This window comes from Enhydra lutris, unplaced genomic scaffold (assembly GCF_002288905.1).
Source record: "Enhydra lutris kenyoni isolate GAN:26980312 unplaced genomic scaffold, ASM228890v2 scaffoldscaffold34, whole genome shotgun sequence".
NCBI lineage: Eukaryota > Metazoa > Chordata > Mammalia > Carnivora > Mustelidae > Enhydra > Enhydra lutris.
Genome location: NW_019154118.1, coordinates 22,896,200 through 22,915,038, shown reverse-complemented (window position 1 = coordinate 22,915,038; position 18,839 = coordinate 22,896,200). Strand labels below are relative to the sequence as shown.

The following is an 18,839-nucleotide window of genomic DNA, read 5'->3' as shown; positions in this document are numbered from 1 at the left end:
GGTATTGTTTGTTTTCTTGGTTAGCAAAAGCTCTCTAAATGTGCCATTTGACAAAAAAAATCATAAAAATGAAAACTAAACATTTACTTAAATGAGTTTCAACCTGTTACTTGAAGCCACATCTTTTCTCAAAGCATTTAAATGCGTTATTTGCAGTAGATGATTTTGAGTTGCTTTCCATTAATTCCTTCTAAATCAAAGCAAGCATAAGTATTGTGATCTTAATACCTCAAGATATCTTTTAAAAATTTGAAGATCTTTAAAAAAAAAAAAAAAGGGGGGCACCTGGGTGGCTCAGTGGGTTAAAGCCTCTGCCTTCGGGTCGGGTCGTGATCCCAGGGTCCTGGGATCGAGCCCCACATCGGGCTCTCTGCTCACCAGGAGTCTGCTTTTCCCTCTCTCTCTGCCTTCCTCTCTGTCTACTTGTGATATCTCTCTCTGTCAAATAAATAAATAAAATCTTAAAAAAAATTAAAAATTTGAAGATATATCATCATTAATGACCATGTATTGCAGTATGCTGATTTTCAAACTGCAGGTTGTAAGTATTAGTGGATCGTGAAACCAATTTAGTAGCTCCCAACAAGCATTTTAAGGAAATCAGAAAGAACAGAGTATATAAAAACACATGATCTTCTGCAAGGGTATATTATCTCATGAACTATTTGTTGAGCTGTTTTACAAAGTATATGTGTGCTGGGTCATGGTGTAGAATGAAGTTCACACTGAGTCACAATTAAAAAAAAATTGTTTTTGAAGGCCATTAGTTGAATGGGTAAGAATAGAATCTTTGTGCGTAGGTTTGAATCCCAGCTCTGCTGAGTAACCTGCTTTGTGACCCCGGGTTAGGTACCTAACCTCTTGTTTTACTGAGGGTAGAATGGGAATAATGTTAGTATCTACCTCATGAGACTTCTGGAAAGATCAAATGAGCTAATCAAAGCAAGTGCTTAAAGTAGACATTAGCTACTGTTGTTAGCATGGTTATTAATACAGGTTCATTGTTCATTACAGAGCACTTCAAGAATACATTGAAAAAGGTTTCCCTGGGTGCCTGGGTGGCTTGGTCGGTTAAGCGTCTTCCTTCAGCTCAGAGCATGAGGGATCGAGCCCCAAATCGTGCTCCCTGCTCAACGGGGAGCCTGCTTCTCCCTCTACCCATTCTTCCACTTGTGCTCTCTCTCTCTCAAATACATAAAATCTTAAAAAAAAAAGTTTCCCACCCCGCTGAGGTAACCACTGAAGAATCTTTCCCCCTTGCTACTGTAGGAATATAGAAAATTTAATGTCACAGTCTTTAGCAGTTTGACAGGAATTCTGCATTCACTTATGTGGTCTCTGGAGAGAAACTTTAAAGATCCATGACCTGAACATGTCCAGAAATCTGGGCATGTAAATATAAACTTACGGTAAGCTAAACCAGGTTCACGAAAGATAGAGTTAAGCCTAAGCCACTTTCTAGAATAAAGATGAAGGAAATGAGGTCAGGAAGTCTGGGGCAGGTGTTCGGTTGATTCCTAACGTAGAATAAGGAGATTTTTTCAGTGTTGTCCTTGTAGTCCCAACTCAGGGGAGGCTGACCAAGTACTGACTCCTTTTTACAGTTTCTCCCTGGGTGATCTCATCCCTTCTGTGACCCCAAATCCCATGTTGATGTCCATAAATTTTTGCATTTACCTTGTTAGCTCCCCTCTCCACAGCCTGGAACTTACAGATCCAACTTTCTACCTTACATCTCTTCTTAGAAATTGCACAGGCCTTTTAAAGTCAACATACTGAAACAGCATTTGATTTTTTTCTTCCCCACGGAAACTAGGTCTTCCTCAGGTCTCACCTGCCATCCGTGAGCATCACGCAGCTGTTTCAGCTGGAAACTGGAGAGTGTTTTTGGCTCTTCCTTCTCCTCTGCCCCCTACCTCCGGTGCCGTCAGCAGCCGCTGTCCGCTGTGCCTCCAGCATACGCCGATCCGCCTCCCCGCGGTCACTGCTTGGGGCTGGCTGGCTGCTGCCCGCTCGGAACTGTGCGGACCTGCTCCCGCTCTTGAGCCTGCACTTGGGGTGATCAGGCACGTCCCCTGACTGCAAAGCATGAGTAACTTCCCGTGTCACGTAGGATACAAATCACATTCCTCACCCCAGCCTAGGAAGCCCCACTGCCCTTCTTCCTTTCCCGAATTTCTCACCATTCTTTCTCTCACTGCAGCCACACTGGCCTTTTCTCAAGAGCTGACCTCACCCAGAAATTTTGCTTTGAGACGTCATACACACTTCACGTGTTTCTCTTGCCTGGGACACCCCCTCTCTCCTCTCTCCTGTACACGGGATTTTCATCTGCCTCGGCTCAGGTTTTATGTCACTTCCTCAGTGACGCTCTGCCCAACCACCCAGGCCAAAGTCGGACTCCTCTCTCTGCCCTGAGCCCTTTATTCTCTGCCGCAGCATCCTCTGTCTTTCACTGCATGTATCACAACCTGTTAAGAATCTGTTCCTTCATTTGCTTCCTCCTCAGAGCCTGCGATGGAGGATAAAATCATTCCTGTTTTATTCCTCACTGTATGAAGGAATGAGCATATATGAGTAAGAAGGAAAAAAATGGTAAATTTTGGAAGTAACACACTTATAAGCATGTGTAATTTCCAACTTTCTTTTTGTTGTTATTTCCAACTTTTATATTGATCTATATTTCTTGGAGGATCGGTTTTCAGAGTGTATTACAATATTTCGTCACTAGGGGGCAGCTATACCTCTCTGATCAAACGACCTAGTTTATTACCTCAGACCTTGGTTTTGTTTTGTTTTTTTTCCTGCTATATCATCTATTTCCTTCATGTCTCTTTTGAGGGAAATTATTCAAATTGGGAGATCCTGATCATGTTCACATAAATCTATATGTTATTCCTATCATGTTTTTTGATTCCCTGTTGTTATACTGCATTACTGGCTATGCCAGATCAAACTTAACTCTGGAAAATTAGATTTTATACTTACATATTTTTATTTTAATATATATTTTATATATATATTTAACATGTTTTTAATATAATATATAATATATTTTTAATATATAATAGTACAGTTATCCTGTGGAAATTTGGGGGGAAAGGGATTAGGTTGAGCGGGCAGTCTTTCTTGTTAGCATCATCTCTCCACAAAATAGTCTTAATATAAGATACATATGTGCGCACATGTACACAAAATGATCTTTTCCTATTGGCAAACACACAAATTACATGAAAAAAAAAAGAACAGTAGTCTGTAGATCTCTTTTTTCTGGGAATTAATATTATGGCAAGAATTTTGTTAAAAGAAATAAATAATCAAGCCAGGGGTGCCTGGGTGACCCAGTCAGTTAAGTGTCTGACTCTTCGTTTCAGCTCAGGTCATGTTCTCAGGATTGTGGGATTGAGCCCTGTGTTGGGCTTCACGCTGGGCCTGGAGCCTGCTTAAGATTCTCTCCACATCCCCCACCCCCACACACACCCCCTGCTTAAAACCAAACAAAACCCAAACTCAGTCTGGAGAAATTTTATTTATTACCAATCTTGAGATTAGCCAATAGCCATACTTACTTATTCTTTTTTTTTTTAAAGATTTTATTTATTTATTTGACAGAGAGAGAGAGAGAGAGATCACAAGTAGGCAGAGAGAGGAGGAAGCAGGCTCCCCGCTGAGCAGAGAGCCCGATGCGGGCCTCGATCCCAGGACCCTGAGATCATGACCTGAGCCGAAGGCAGAGGCTTTAACCCACTGAGCCACCCAGGCGCCCCATACTTACTTATTCTTAAGGTAATTTTGAAATTATGTGAACTTGAAATTTTGTAGATTAACGGTGTTAAGGGTTCTTACTCTAGTAAAATCAGAATTACTGTGAAAACCAAAAGTTTATCAAGAATCCCATAGTTTCCAGAAGCTAGGCTGTGTCAACTGTAAATTTTACATTTGTTATTGTAGCTAAAGTGATGCCATCCTCAGTCACTATCATGTAGACTGCTGTTTATAGAAATCAGAATGTTGGTGTGGTTTTGTTGACTGTAGTGGTGATGTTTTAAATTCTCGTTATAATTTAATATTTTTTAAAGCCTATAACGGTTTCAGCCAAGCGTTCATTAAGTGCTAGTGCTGAAAAACGCATCTGAAAATCAGTTATTTTGGAATAGAATTTAGATGTGACAAAAAGCTATGACAAAAGCCAAAAATCTGTCATGATACGTATTACTATTAAATTAGGAGAACTCTTAATCAGTAGCCAGAGTGCCACCAAAATAAAAGCAGCACTGAAGTGTGCATACCTTGAAGTTCATGAAAATTGTTATATAACCAGGCAAGAATGATTGATAAAGTGCTGGCGCTGGGGGCTAATACCAGTGTGGCTATAATGTGTCCCTAAGTCTGATTATCATCTATGATAATCATATTTTATGTATATTTATATATATTTTTTATATATCATATTTTTGATTATTTGAAAGGTGGACATAGTAATGTAAAAAGTTTTATTTGAAATGTTTGTTCGCCTAAGTGTATTTTATTATTATTATTTTTAAAAATCTTATTTTGGAGAGAGCACTTTTTTGGGAAAGTCTTTGTCTTTCTTTCATTTCTGAAGGACAACTTTATCAGAGTGTTTTGGTTGGAGTTTTTCCTGTCAGCATGTTGTATATGTCATCTTGGTGTCTCCTGGCCTCTATGGTTTCTTTCTTTTCTTTTTTTTTTTTTTAAGATTTTATCCATTTATTTGACACAGAGAAAGGGAGTGCACACTAGCAGGCAGAATGGCAAGAGAGGGCGAGGGAGCAGGAGAAGCAGGCTCCCCACTGAGCAGAGAGCCCAACATGGGGCTCCATCCCAGGACCCTGGAATCATGACCTGAGCTAAAGGCAGACACTCAACTGACTGAGCCACAGGCGCCCCACCTCTGTGGTTTCTGCTGAGAAATCCACTGATAGCCTTATGGGAATCCCTTGTAAATTCCTTGTAAATTACAAGCTTTTCTCTTGCTGCTTTTAAGATTCCTTCTTTGTCTTTGATTTTTGGCAGTTTTATTATATTGTTTCTTGAAAAAGATCTCTTCAAGTTGAGTTTGTTTGGGGACCTATGAGCTTCATGAAGTTGCATGTCCAACTCCACCAAATTTTGGAAGTTTCTCAGCCGTTACTTCTTAAAATAAGCTTTTTGCCATCTTTTCCACTCTCTTCTCCATTGGGGACTCCAGGAATTTGTGGATTGTTTGTTTTGATGGTTAAAACACCAGCAGATCACATAGGCTTTCTTACTCATTTCCATTCTTTTTTTCTTTTTTCCCTCTGACTGGATAATTTCAAAGGTCCTATCTTCTAATCTGCGGTCTTTCTTCTGCCTGGGCCATTGTGTCGTGGACGGTCTCTGTCGCGTTTTCCATTTCTTTCACTGTGCTCTTCAGCTCCAGAATTCCTGTTTGGTTCTCTTTTATGATTTCTGGATCTTTGTTATACTTAACCATGTTCATGCATCATTTTCCCAATTTCATTGATGGTCTTTCTATGTTTCTTTGTAGCTCATTTAATTTCCTTGAAACAGTTATTAGGAATTCTTTATCAGGTAAATAGCAGATGTTCTTGTCTTTGGGGTCAGTTACTTGAAGATGATTGTGTTCTCTTGGTGGCATCATGTTTCCTTGATTTTTCATGTTCCTTAAAGTCTCATGGTGTTGTCTTCACATCTGCAGTGGCAGTCACCTCCTCTAGTCTTCATGGACCGACTTTGGGAGGGAAATTTTTGTCAGCCCTGCTAGGGATTCTGAGGCTTTGGGGGGCCTTCAGTGGGTTTACCTGCATGCTTGCTTCCTCCTGTGGCACAGTCTTAAACTTCTGCGCCTTTTCTGGGTTCTGCAGAGCCAGCTTGTGTGCTCACAGCTTCCCTTTACCAAGGGTGGCCTGTCCCAGGCCCGCAGATGCAGGCTGGCTTCATGCACATGCTTCCTGGTCGTCTGCACAAGCTCACTCTTGATGCCCTTGGGAGTGTGCTTGGGGAGTTGGCCACAGGGTCAGAAAGAAGATGTGTGGGTGAGACGTGTGGACTGCTTGAGGTATCTGTGCATGGGCTGGGTAGATCTGGGGGTGAGGCATCCCCAGTGCTCAGTGGGCCTCCTGCTAGCGCACATGTCGTGGTTAGTAAGAGTCACATCCCTCTGATAGATTCTGAGCCCTGACTGCTGATGTCCTTGCCACTTGCTGCCCTCTAGCATTCAGCTCCAACTCAGCACGCTGGAGGCGCGGGAAGTGGGCCTGTTTGGCAGCATCTTCTCAAAACAGCTCATCCTCGGGCTGCACTGGAGTGTCAGCCCCACCCGGATCCCACAGCGCCTACAGAGGCACTTTGTGGATGGTGCCAAGTTGTTGTTGTGGAGGGTGGGGTGTGACCGAGGCCCATCTTGGTTGTCCATTTTGCTGCGCTCAGTCCCTCACCACGTTAATTTTAAAACATTTTCATTATTCCAAATGGAAATTCTATACCCTTTAGCTATGACTCCCCAACCCCCCATTTCCTGTCCCTTAAACGATCACATCTTTTTTATCTATAGATTTGCCTCTCCTGGATACGACATGTAAATGGAATCAGAAGTTGTCTTTTGTAACTGACTTTTTCCGATTAGTATCCTATTTTTAAGGTTCATCTCTGTGGTAGCATGTATCAGTACTTCATTCCTTTTTAGGGCCAAATAATACTCATATTCCATTTTATGGATGTTCTACTTTTTGTTTGCACTTTTATCCCTTGAGGGATATTTGGATTGTTTCCACTTTGTAGCTATGGCCAAGGTATGAAAGCAATTAATGAAGAGAGGATGTTCTTTTCTTTTCTTTCTTTTTTTTAAAGATTTTATTTATTTGACAGAGAGAGAGCATAAGCAGGGGGAGTGGCAGGAAGAAAACACACTGGTGGGTAACTCACATGCTCAGGTAACCAACCATCTTTCGTGGTAGGCTGCCACAGAGATGAGAGTGGCAAAGGGGCTATGGACACCTGTCTGTCCACCTGTCCTCTCCCACGTCCAACCCCTGGAGAGATGGTGGTTGTGAACCTCTGCAGTGGGTTACGGGAAGCTGCTAAAGGATTTTGAGCAGGAAGGTGATGCAGCATGTCTTATTTTGGACCGATCTCACTGGTGGCTGTGAAAGGATGGATTTGAGATGAGTACGACAGAAGCAGAAACCATGGGATTTCACCAGGGGGAGGGTAAGAAGATGGAAGAAAGTAGAGAGAGCCAAGGAGAGATCCCGTCCTAGAAAGGGAGTCAAAATAAGAATGTTTCAAATGGTAGAGAGAGCACCAGAAAGGTGCAATGTGAGAAAAGCCCAGGGAAGAGGAGGGTGCATACAATATGGTCTCAGTCATCTTGGTAAGGAGAGAAAAGTTCATATACCTGGTAAACCCCTCTGGAAAAATTGGGAATTCCTTTTTGCACCACCTGGTCAAATGAAACGAAGAGTCACCAGCCATGTTCCAGCTCTTCATACACTTTCAACTCTTTTCCCTAGGAAACTTGAATTCTTTTAACCTTCTCTTAAAGATTTTATTTTCATTCTCTAGTATAATTTTCATTGCCCTCTCGGGAAACTTGCCAGTTGTTTCCACATCTTGCTTAACTTGCCAAACTCAGAGCTGAAGAGGATTCTAACACGCATTTGACAAACGTTGAGTATATGCAGAAGATTAAACTTTTGGTTCCTGCAAGCTAAGTTCCTATTATACATTCTAGTCCCGTATTTACTCTTTACGTCAATGCACTATATTCGTGATCACCCCATATTTTACAGTCCCTTCCAAGCTTTGTCTGTCAACAGGTGTGCTTTTCTTACTCCCTGGACTGGGAAGAAATCAAATATAACAGACACTCTTAGACGCAGAATGAAATCAACTCAGCCTGTTTAAGACAGCTAACATTGTACTGAACAGAATGGTCATATTGTGCTCTGTCACTTTTTTTTTTTAATATTTTATTTATTTGTTTGAGAGAGAGAGAGAGAGAGACAGTGAGAGAGAGCATGAGCGAGGAGAAGGTCAGAGGGAGAAGCAGACTCCCCGTGGAGCTGGGACCCTGATGCGGGACTCGATCCCGGGACTCCAGGATCATGACCTGAGCTGAAGGCAGTCGCTTAACCAACTGAGCCACCCAGGCACCCTAAGTGTCACTTTTGAAAATAAAATTCTGCATCTACGATTCATAAGACCTCATGAATCACGATTAGAAGGAACAATCCTATAAGACCCCCAAGATAATAAGATAATCTGAGGAGTATTTTTTTTTTTTAGATTTAAAAATCTGTCCTATTTAAAAAAAACAGGAAGGCTTACAGAAACTAGTGAAGATGTGTCTCTGAAAAAAGTACTTCAGAGGAAAATATACATCTTTTTAAAAAGAGCCTAGAACTATGAGAACAACAAGAGGCTATTTCAGAAAAGTTACTCCTTTCTTTTGTTCTTTTCTCAGCTCGTAAAAAAAATATTTCATGATGGCTATTTCTTCCAATTTAGTAAGTTCTTGGTCTTGTAGTTAAAGGTAGTCCCCCAACTAGTAAGCACCTGACTTTTGCCTTTTTGGGATATACCTGTATGAATTTTAACACAGTATAAGTTTGTGTAACCACCACCGCAATCACAATACAGAACAGTTTCATCACCCCAAAAATTCCTTTGGGCTGCTCCTTTGGGGTCACACCCTCACCCATCCCTAACCTTTGGTAACCACTGGTGCGGTCTCCATCCTGTAGTTTAGTCTTTTCAGAATGTTGTCTAAATATAAACTTACAGTACGTAACCTTTGAGACTGGCTTCTCTCACTCAGTATAATGCCCGAGATTCATCCAAGTGGTCTCGTGCCCACAATTCATTCATGTTTACTGCTGACAAGCATCCCGTGTGGACGCAGCACAGTTTGTTTCTAGTACGCATATCGCGGTATTGTATTGCGGTTTTCACCAGCGTTTTCTCCAAAAATTAAAGATGTTGAATATCTGGGGATTTTTTCAGGGGAGGGATCGCCATCATTTTTTCCAAAGTCATCTGGGAGAATGGCCTAATTTTTCTCTGTAGTACTACTAGAAGAAAGCTCTGAGTGGCCCAGAGTTGTGCATATGTACACGTTCAAGTCCAGCTGCCCTTGAATATATTTTTATGTGCTTATTTGTCATCTCTGTATTCTCTTTGGTGAAGTTATCTGTTCATATCTATTACCTATTTTTTAATTGGGTTGTTGGCTTTTTCTTCTAGCATGAGTTTTGAGAGTTCCTTACATATTAGGGATCCTAGTCCTTTATTGGACATGTATCCCACTCTGTAGCTTGTCTTTTCATTCTCTTGACCATGTCATCAGCAGAATACAAGTTTTTAATTTTAATGAATTTCAACGTATATGTTTTTTTCTTTTACAGATTATGCTTTTGAACTTGAGATACAGATATAAAGATCTATCTATACCTCTCCTGCCCCCATTTAAGTAAAATATATCCATTTATATTTTGTATGAAATGTTCCAAATTTACACAAAAATAGAAAAGTCAACTACTTGCTCAAATAACCAATGTGTGTGTGTGTGTGTTTATATTGAGAGAGAGAGAGCGCGCACGCGCATGTGGAGAGGAGGGGCAGAGGGAAAGAGAAACTCAAGCAGACTCCATGAAGAGCGTGGAGCCTGGCGCGGGGCTTGATCCCACAACCCTGAGATCCTGACCTGAGCTGAAACCAAGAGTTGGATGCCCAGCTGACTAAGCCACCCAGGCACCCCTGTGTGTATGTTTATTAGATTATGTATACTTAGTATTTAAGTAAGGTGACTTAGGTTATGGAGTCACAGGAACTAGTTATCTTCAACATTGGGAAATTTACTTGAAGCCGTGACTCATCTCTAACTAGCAATATGATCTTTAGTCTATTCATTTAACTTCTTGGGTTTAATTCCTATTGTATTTAAAGAGAAAGTTGAATTATTTAAGATTCCTTAAAACTTCCATAGTAGTATTAATACATAACAATATTAATACAAGATTAATAATAATAACAACAGTAACAATACACTTGTATTGGGCTTATTACCTGTATATCATGGTTGCAAGGACATATATTAAGTAAACACTCACATGTAATTCTTGCAACTGCCATGTGAGGCTGGTAGGGTCACTCCTGAGGGAACTGAGGTGATTGATGCGGGGATGGAAGCCTGAGAGCCTGGCTCCAGAGCCCTCCTGGGACTCCCGGGCTTCACTGTGTGGTCTCCTTCTACTCAGTCCTGTTACTGCTTTAAATCAGATTTAGTAGAAATGAACATTTAAGGAAGTCTCTCATTTCCTTCTTGATTTTTTTTGATAATAAAGTGTAAATGACAAATGTATAAATTATGAGGGAACAACTCTTGTTAAAATTACTAAGTCATTCAGGGGAAAATAAAGCAGGTTACTCGTTACTGATAATAGTTACATGTTTTATGTATTGTTTATTGACCAAAGAGAATCTAAATCAAACCGAAGTTACTCCTAGGACCCTATAATCTTTACAGTTGTGTAAAGGCTTTAAAATTATTTAAAAAACAAGCAAGAATAACATTTTCAGGTGGATTTTAACCAGAAAATGCTTCTGCATGGGTCCGTTTCATCAGATCCTCCTTTGGACTCCCCGTTTTTGGAAGATAAGCTCGGCCAGACCGGGGACGGGATTTAGAGTTGTTAGTATGTGCAACAAACTTGAAGTAGCTAAGGGTGCTAAGCTTGGAGAGGGAAGAGCAGTCTCAAATATATGGAAAGCTATTGTTTAGCAGAAAGATTGACTAAATAAACTGTTCATGAAATTCTCACAGAGAGTAGAAAAGTGGGTGCCAGGAGTTGGGGAAGTAGGGAGAGGTTGGTGAAGGGACACAGACTTGAGCTGTACGTGAATAAGGTGTGAGGGTGTCACGTGTAACGTGGTGACTGTAACTGATGTATAATGTGTCATAGAACTGACATTTGCTAAGATCATAGAACTGAACTGTTCTCACCAAAAAAAAAAAAAAAAAAAAAAAAAATAAACCAGGAGATGGGTGTATTAATGAATTAGGTGGGGGGGGGATCCTTCCACGTTGTGTACTTGGAGCTGATCACGCGATGCACACTTCTGTAGCTTACAGTTTGGTCAATTATGCCTCAACATAGCTGAGGAGAGAAAAGAAGGCCGGGACTGTGTGGGCTCGACCTGGGCCAGCGGCAGAAGTTACCGCGTGATGGACCTGCTTACGCGGCGTAGCTTTGCTGGGAGGCTTTCCTGCAGACGCTAGGGAACCCGTGGGACAGGGATGCTGCGCAGCAGAGCCAGTCGTGGTTTCCTTGGATTGCGTGACTTTTCAGTTCCCTTTTCACAGTGCCTGGCATGTAAGAGGCACTCAGAAACTAACTGTCAAATTCATAACTTAAAAAAAAAACAGGATGGGAGAAATAGTCTTATTATTTTAAAAGCAACATAATTCTTAAAATGACTTATTTGATTCTATCTTGGTTTTAAAGAGCGATTGAGAGGGAGGAATATTTAATTTGATTTAGACGTGGGTTCACTTGCTTTCTCATTCCTCTTATATAGCATAAGGCTTCATAAATTTGTGTTAAGCTCTTCAGAATAAAGGTAAATAACTTTGATAGCTATTACATAAATTACTACATAAATTTAAAAATGCACACGTTGTATGTATGTCTGAGTTTATTTTATTTTATTTTATTTTTTTAAAGATTTTATTTATTTATTTGTCATAGAGAAGCGAGAGCGAGCACAGGCAGACAGAATGGCAGGCAGAGGCAGAGGGAGAAGCAGGCTCCCCGCCAAGCAAGGAGCCTGATGTGGGACTCGATCCCAGGACGCCGGGATCCTGACCTGAGCCGAAGGCAGCCGCTTAACCAACTGAGCCACCCAGGCGTCCCTATGTCTCAGTTTATTAATTTGTAAGCTCTTTGATATTAGGATTGTGGATTTTTGTGTTTCCCTTCACAGCACTTAACCCAGAGCCTTTTTGAAAGCGTATGTGAAAGATTTCAAATTGTGTGTGTGTGCACTTGGGACGGAGGGGATGGGAAAGGGGGAGGGTTGTCTCTAAATCTCATTATTATTCAGAAATAAGGTCCTGTCATTTCTGTATGCTAATGCTGATTCTAAAATTTAGACATAATCAGTTCAAGCTAGATCTGAATTGTGTGTAATGTAGGGGAGTGTGTTCAATGTCTGTTGCTTTCTCAGGTGCATGTGAGGGAACCCTGGCTTGCTCCACCTGTCACCTCATCTTTGAAGAGCACATATTTGAGAAGCTAGAAGCAGTCACGGATGAGGAAAATGACATGCTCGATCTGGCCTACGGACTAACAGATAGGTAAGAATTTAGGACTACTTCAGCCATACAAGAATCTGGGAAGTTAAAGTTTTTAGTAGTTTGTATCTATCCAAGACCAGACCCACACATGTAATAGTGATCTCCTGGCACAGATAGATAACGGTCACACACTCTGAAGATCAAATATTTCTTTTTGTTCTCACTCTTATAATTTTCGCCTTTATGAAACTTCCCGTTCTGCTAAAGTAAAAAAAAAAAAAATCCATTCAAGGTATAGGAGGTATAAGTTCTAGATCCTAATAAATCTTCTTTCATCTATTTTTATGCCAGGGATTAATATTTATCACAATTTAATGAGTTAGGATTCAATTTAATGCTTTTTATGGTGTTCTTGAAGGACAGATTTGATAATTGGATGAAATTATCATGGGACGTTTAACCTACTTGAAAGAACAGAAGTTTTAAAGAAACAATATATAATGGTAACTATATTAAAAAGAATAGTTCTGTTTCTAAGTGTATCTTAATACACTTAAACTAGAGCTTGTTCTTGATATTAACAATAGGTAGAATTCCTCTTTAAAGTAGTCAGATTTATAGTAATAAGTGATATTGAGTGATACTTGATTTTTAAAAATTACCTAGTCTTTCAGTTGGAGTTAGAGGAGGTAGCTAGTTACGTTATTGTTTCAGGGGGGCAAGATCATAAGGGATTACTGAATTAAGGTTGCCTTTGGTTTTAACTATAATTTGGTGATCCTCATGAAAAAATCACTGTTTAAGAAATTAAAAATAATAGTAATAATAATAGCCATAAATTGTATATAATATATAACCATAATTTTGTTAAATCCTTAATGTCAACCATATTATTTAATCCTCACAAAAATGTTTAGGTCATTGGTATTTATTTAGAGGTGACGAATCCATTTATTCCCTTTGGTGGTTCATTTTCCTGCTGGTGGCAGTGAGACTGATTCCCAGCAGGAGAAGCTGGGAAGACAGGGTCTCTTCAGAGCAAAGTGTACGGTAGCTGCCCCGTCCCCATCCCCCTTCACATCTTTAGGTGCCATCTTCTCTGTCGACCCCTGTTTTTGCTGGGGAGTAGCGCACAGAAGGCACACAGTGACTGTTGTGGGGAAAGAGAACAATGCTTGTCACAGGTAGCACTTATAAGACACTGGGGCACATCTGGAATGAAAATAATTTTGCTCACAGCCAGTGACCACATGTAAACGATTTCTGGGGTACCACATAGTTCCAAAACAAACAAGGAAATTCTTTCGGTTCCTGTATGCATTTTAAAGTTAAGTGCTGTGTAAATGTCTTTATTTCTTAAGATAAAACACCATTGTTTTAATGTTTATTATAGAGTCTTCTTCACTGTGATTACTGCTGGATTGGTGATACATGGGCTCATAGAGCACTTACTGTAATGTTACCGGTCGCTTTTTTCCTGTATCTCCAGGGCCTGATTCACCATAGGGCATCGCATCACCCAACTAGTTGTGGAATTAATGGTCGATAGAGAAATTCAGGAATTACCTGTGGGTCCGTATTTGGTGATAGTCATTGCTTGGTGCCACCGATTTCCAGGGGTAATGGACACAGAGGCCTCAGTGTCTATAGTTGGAAGATGAGGATGATAATCGTGCCTGCCACGCTGGCTTGTTGTGTGATGCTCTTAGAACAGTGTCTGGTGGAGAAAGCAGTCATTAAATAGTTTTTAGCATTGTAATTGTAAAAATACCAATTTATGTGCTGGATACTTACTATCATGCCTAGGTACTTGACAATGATTTTTCTGACCTCCAGGGTTAGGCAGTATCATCATCAATTCATAGGCAGGAAAATAAGGTGTAATTACAAGATTTGCTTAAGGCTGTGTGCACATCTAGAGAATGACAGAGCCTTGATTTGCATCGGTTATATTGGGCCCCAAAGTTGTTGATCTTATACTTCTTTGAACTGAAAACCAACCCTTAGGAGTAAAGTAAACACACCCTCTAGTGTATTTCCACTGTCACGGATATATGGCAAAGGGGACTGGAGAACATACCGTCAAGGTTTGTGCAGTGTCAGAATTTTGTGGAACTTAGGGTGAAATCAAGGCCACTTTGCGGTTGGTCTCCTGGTCTGGAGGTATAGACATTTTGTCCACTGGGTAACCTAGAGCAAGAAGGTAGAGGAGAGAGGGGAGAAAACAGCTGCAGGCACCACTGCCTTGTCTTCATGGAGCCACCGTCCCTGGGTCCCCATACCACACTTCCTGTCCTTTTACTGCACTTACCGTAAGCTGCCCCTTTCACTGACAGCTGTTTCCATCTCTGTCTTGCTTACTAAATTAAAAGTGCCTTGGAGACTGGCATTATCTTGTCTGTATGTGAACACTGGGAATAACCAGCAGTCTCTCTAGGACTCGCCACAGTCGGACGAATTGGTCTAAATTGGCTTGACACATTTTCTGCCCTGTAGACAGAGCTCAAGGCATAATTGAGTACGGTCAAGGCTATTTGTAATCAGCAAATATGAATTATTGGCAGAAGGGGATTATTTCTATCAGAAGTCAGTATTTCCTCTGCTTAAACTTACTCCCTTGCTCAGAAAGTTCCCAGTGGTCCCTCATTGCTCACTAGTTAAAGCCTAAAGTCTTGGTATTCAAAGCTCTCTGTGGCCTGGTGGCTGTTTTAGCCCATCACCCTCCCTGCATAGTAGCCAAGCCAGGCTGCAAACCCATATGGCCTCAAATATGCCTTCAATCCCTGTACCTTTGCCTCAAATGACTTTACCTTTTATTAAGTATTACATCCTACCCATCCTTTAAAGCCCATTCTAAGTGCCATCTCTTCTGGCCAGAAGTAAGTGCCTTCTTCTTCTCAGACCTTCTAGCTTTCTCTCTCTGTGGCATTGGTCACGATCTCACATGTTAATTATCTGTAAATGTGTCTCATCTCTTCTGTTTGATTGAAAGTTCACTCTTTCATACTGTCGCTGGTAGTTGAGTCCCACAGCAGTTCTGTGAGGACCCTGCTTATTCTTCATCTTTAGGATTAGGTTAGGAGACTAATGTCTGGCAGGGTTAGGAAACGGGCCATGTGCCGTGCTGGATTCTGGACCCCTGCCTGGTCGGCTCTAACCCGATGCTGCCTCCTTACAGCCCCCGGCCCCTGGCACGTCAGCGTGTTCAGGAGGGACGTGAGGTGCTCTTCCTTGCACACCCACTGACATTCAGTGCTGTGCCTTTAGATGCTCAGGAAATGCTGAATGGATACATGAATGAGACCAAGACCTGCATGTCGAAGTCCATCACAGTGTAGACAGTTTGACTGTGTCACTAATATATTGTTTTTATGTGCCTCACAGAGAAAAACACTGCTGATTAAAATACTGGTATAAAGTTATCACTTGACATTTTGTGCATATTAAAAGAGCTATTTATACTTATTTAGATATATATTTGTACGTCATTGTTTAAAAAAGTAAAATACAAATAAAATTGGTAGTAATTCTGAAGAAAAAAAAAGGAAAATGGAATTATATTCTTCCAGTGACAAATATTTGCCTTACTAATGCCAAATTTATGTCCTCCTATGTATGTTTCTTAACTTTCATATTCTCTTTGGACTTATTTTGAGTGGTAGTTAAGTTCACACATGTAGTATGAACACCCTTCCCACAACTCAGTTGAAAAGACGCCCATCAAACAGTGTCACTGAGCCCACAGCTCCGATGTGACTGCCGCCTCCCAGTGCAGCTGTGATTGTAAGATACTGTTGATTTTAAGACGCATCTCCATTTCAGAGATATTAAAAACGTGGCCAAAAAATGCATCTGATAATTGATGACTTAAGTCTATGTATTTATTTCAAATTTCTTGTTTTAAAGGTTTTATAAAGGGTACCTTTCTTTTATTGTCCATATGGTTTCGAGGACGGTGGTGGTGGGGGGAATTGATGAATCGTTCTCTTGGTGTTGCTCAAACCTCTGTTCCCTTCCCCGTTGTCGTGCCTTCTGATGATTTCATTGCTTGTCAGCCCTTTCACCGAAACACCGTAGTTGTAGGAGATGCTAGAGACTGAAGACGAACATGCTTCTGCACACCGTGCTTTGTGTTCCGTCTCACGCTTGCATTTCCGTGTAGCCTCTAGTTTTGAAAGGGTTGGGTGTGTCTTTCGATGTAATGGAGATTTAAAAGGTAAGTAAATCCCTCACTGCTTTGGGTAGGAAAATGTCCTGTCAACTGCATTGCCTTATGAATAGTAACACACTTGATCCTAAACCGTAACTTCTCCCTCTTACACAGGTCTCGATTGGGCTGCCAAATCTGTTTGACAAAGGCTATGGACAATATGACAGTTCGAGTACCTGATGCTGTGGCTGATGCCAGACAAGCCGTGGATGCGGGCAAGAACTCCTAAGCCAGAAAAAATTGGAATATTTTCACAAAATTTTACCTATTTTTATAATTATTATTTCTTAATGTAATTACATGAGAACATGGGTGTAGGGGTTTGTTATTATGATTAGCTTTACCACTTTAATTGACCTTACATAACTGTTGCATTTTGTAGTTCTAAAAGTATGCAACTGTTATTTTGGTTCACTTACAAAAAGCAAATCAAATATTAGAAAATACTTAGTATTATAAAACCTTACATATTTCACCTTATGTTTGTCTAACAACTTTAGCAAGATATTTTCACCTAAATCTTATTCCTAATTACATGTAAGTTAGGTTAAAAAACGTTTTATTTTTCCCTTTTAGATGTGGGTGAAGGCAGAGATCAAAAATGGCTTGTCTAGAGCCACAGGACAAATGAGAAAATATGTACTAGAACTCGTATCTTCTTAGTACAAGTTTCGTGTTCAGACTGAAACTAGAGAAATTAGGAGTATCTTATCAACAGCAATAATTAAATGAACAAAACTAATCGCTCAGTAAACCACTTAATTTCAAAGACTATCGCTGCCTCTCAATAAAGATTTCAGAATTGTGATCCAGTGAAAGTGTCTGGACTTCCTCACAGCTGGGGGCTGGTTTCCGAGAGCCAGCACCCTGCGGGGCTGCTCATGGGCCAGGCAGAAGCTGCATCGTGTCCGTGACTAGTTCTGGAAGTCACACAGCACCACTTCTGCCTCTCTTCTCATGAGCAGTGAGGCACTGAGTCTGGCCCCTCGTTTGAAGAGAGGGTGTCAGAGAACTTGCAGACGTGGTTTAAAGCCACCACAGTAACCATTACTTTGAGGTTAGCTTCTGGCACGTTACTACCTGAGAAGACTGGCCTTCTAAGTGTTCTGAACGTTTCAAGAAGGGCTGGATTTTGCTCTTACATTGCATTTTGAAAGATTCTTGTGTATTCTTTATTATGATGGTTCATTGGTTTTCTTCTCTAACTCCCAATAGTTTTCTTCCTGACAGTTGGTTAAAATCAGAGAGAATAATGGTGGGTTCCCTTTCAATGCCGTGTAATTTTAGTTAACATTTCTCTGCATTTTGCCATCAAGAAAGGCAGCTTCCTTTGGTATAATAGTATGTATAATTGTTGGTTACATGCTAACACTTAATATTGTATTTGGTTTTCACAAATAAAACCAACCTGTAATTACATATGTAATTCAGAGCTACTGAATTAGTTTTCCAATTGAACGATTCAGAGAATTTTGAAAACCTTTTGCCTAACTTTCACTGTGAAAATAATTGTCTAATTTTTGTCTTAAAGGACAACTTTCTTATTTTCTTGATGACTATTTAAATATTATGGTGATCTGTGTAGTTTCTATCTTAGTCATTTAGCATTTAACAGAACAATTACATTTCGCTTAAAAAATTGTTTTCTTAGGGGGGAACTTAGATTCATTATATGTTTTCTCATCTTTTTCTTCTTGTTTTACAGTTCTTTTAATTGCTTTCCTGCTCCTAAACTCCCTGAAGTTTTGTGGCAAACCACATTTTGGATCAGAATTTGTTAGGTGGATTTCTTATTTATAGGCTAACTTACCACTCTATAAAAACGAGAAATAATGTGTTTTATGCACATTCTAAAAATAGTACATGAAACTTTTTCTAAGTGTAAACTGTTCAAAGGTATTCAAACATTATACCCAAACTTTGTTTCCTATTAGAGAAATATTTAAGAATAGAAATATGATCTTGGTTAAGCAACAACAGGATTCCTTTCATGTGTCAACACATCGCATGATATCAAGATGTTTTTATCAGATTTTCTTTTGTTTATAAGTTTCTAGAAACTTAAAAATTAGAAAACCAGCTGGCAGGAGGAAGACATGATCACTTGCAGACACAGAGTGGTTATTACAGAACAGAAACAGGGGGTTAAAAGACCATTTAAATCTACCAGAGGCCATTGAGAAGGGAAGTGGATGGGAAAGGTCTCTGTAGTGAGACGCGTTACTTCTGCAGAAACTTAGTAAGAAATCATCTAATCATTGTCCTCATTCCTCTTTCCCTTTGACTCTCATCTGCCCATCTTACCACCTGGATATAGGATTTGTCATT

General features: G+C 40.3%; 1 protein-coding gene across 1 annotated transcript in view; it reads left to right on the top strand.

Moving 5' to 3' along the window:
* The window catches only part of LOC111153796 (ferredoxin 1), a 31,876-nt gene extending 14,557 nt beyond the window's left edge, over positions 1 to 17,319 (top strand). Inside the window, exons 3-4 of the mRNA XM_022513036.1 lie at positions 12,232 to 12,361; positions 16,626 to 17,319. Coding sequence (XP_022368744.1) covers positions 12,232 to 12,361; positions 16,626 to 16,740 — 245 coding nt within the window. The 3' untranslated portion in view covers positions 16,741 to 17,319. The remainder of the gene's footprint in view (positions 1 to 12,231; positions 12,362 to 16,625) is intronic.
* Positions 17,320 to 18,839: the final 1,520 nt, after the last annotated feature.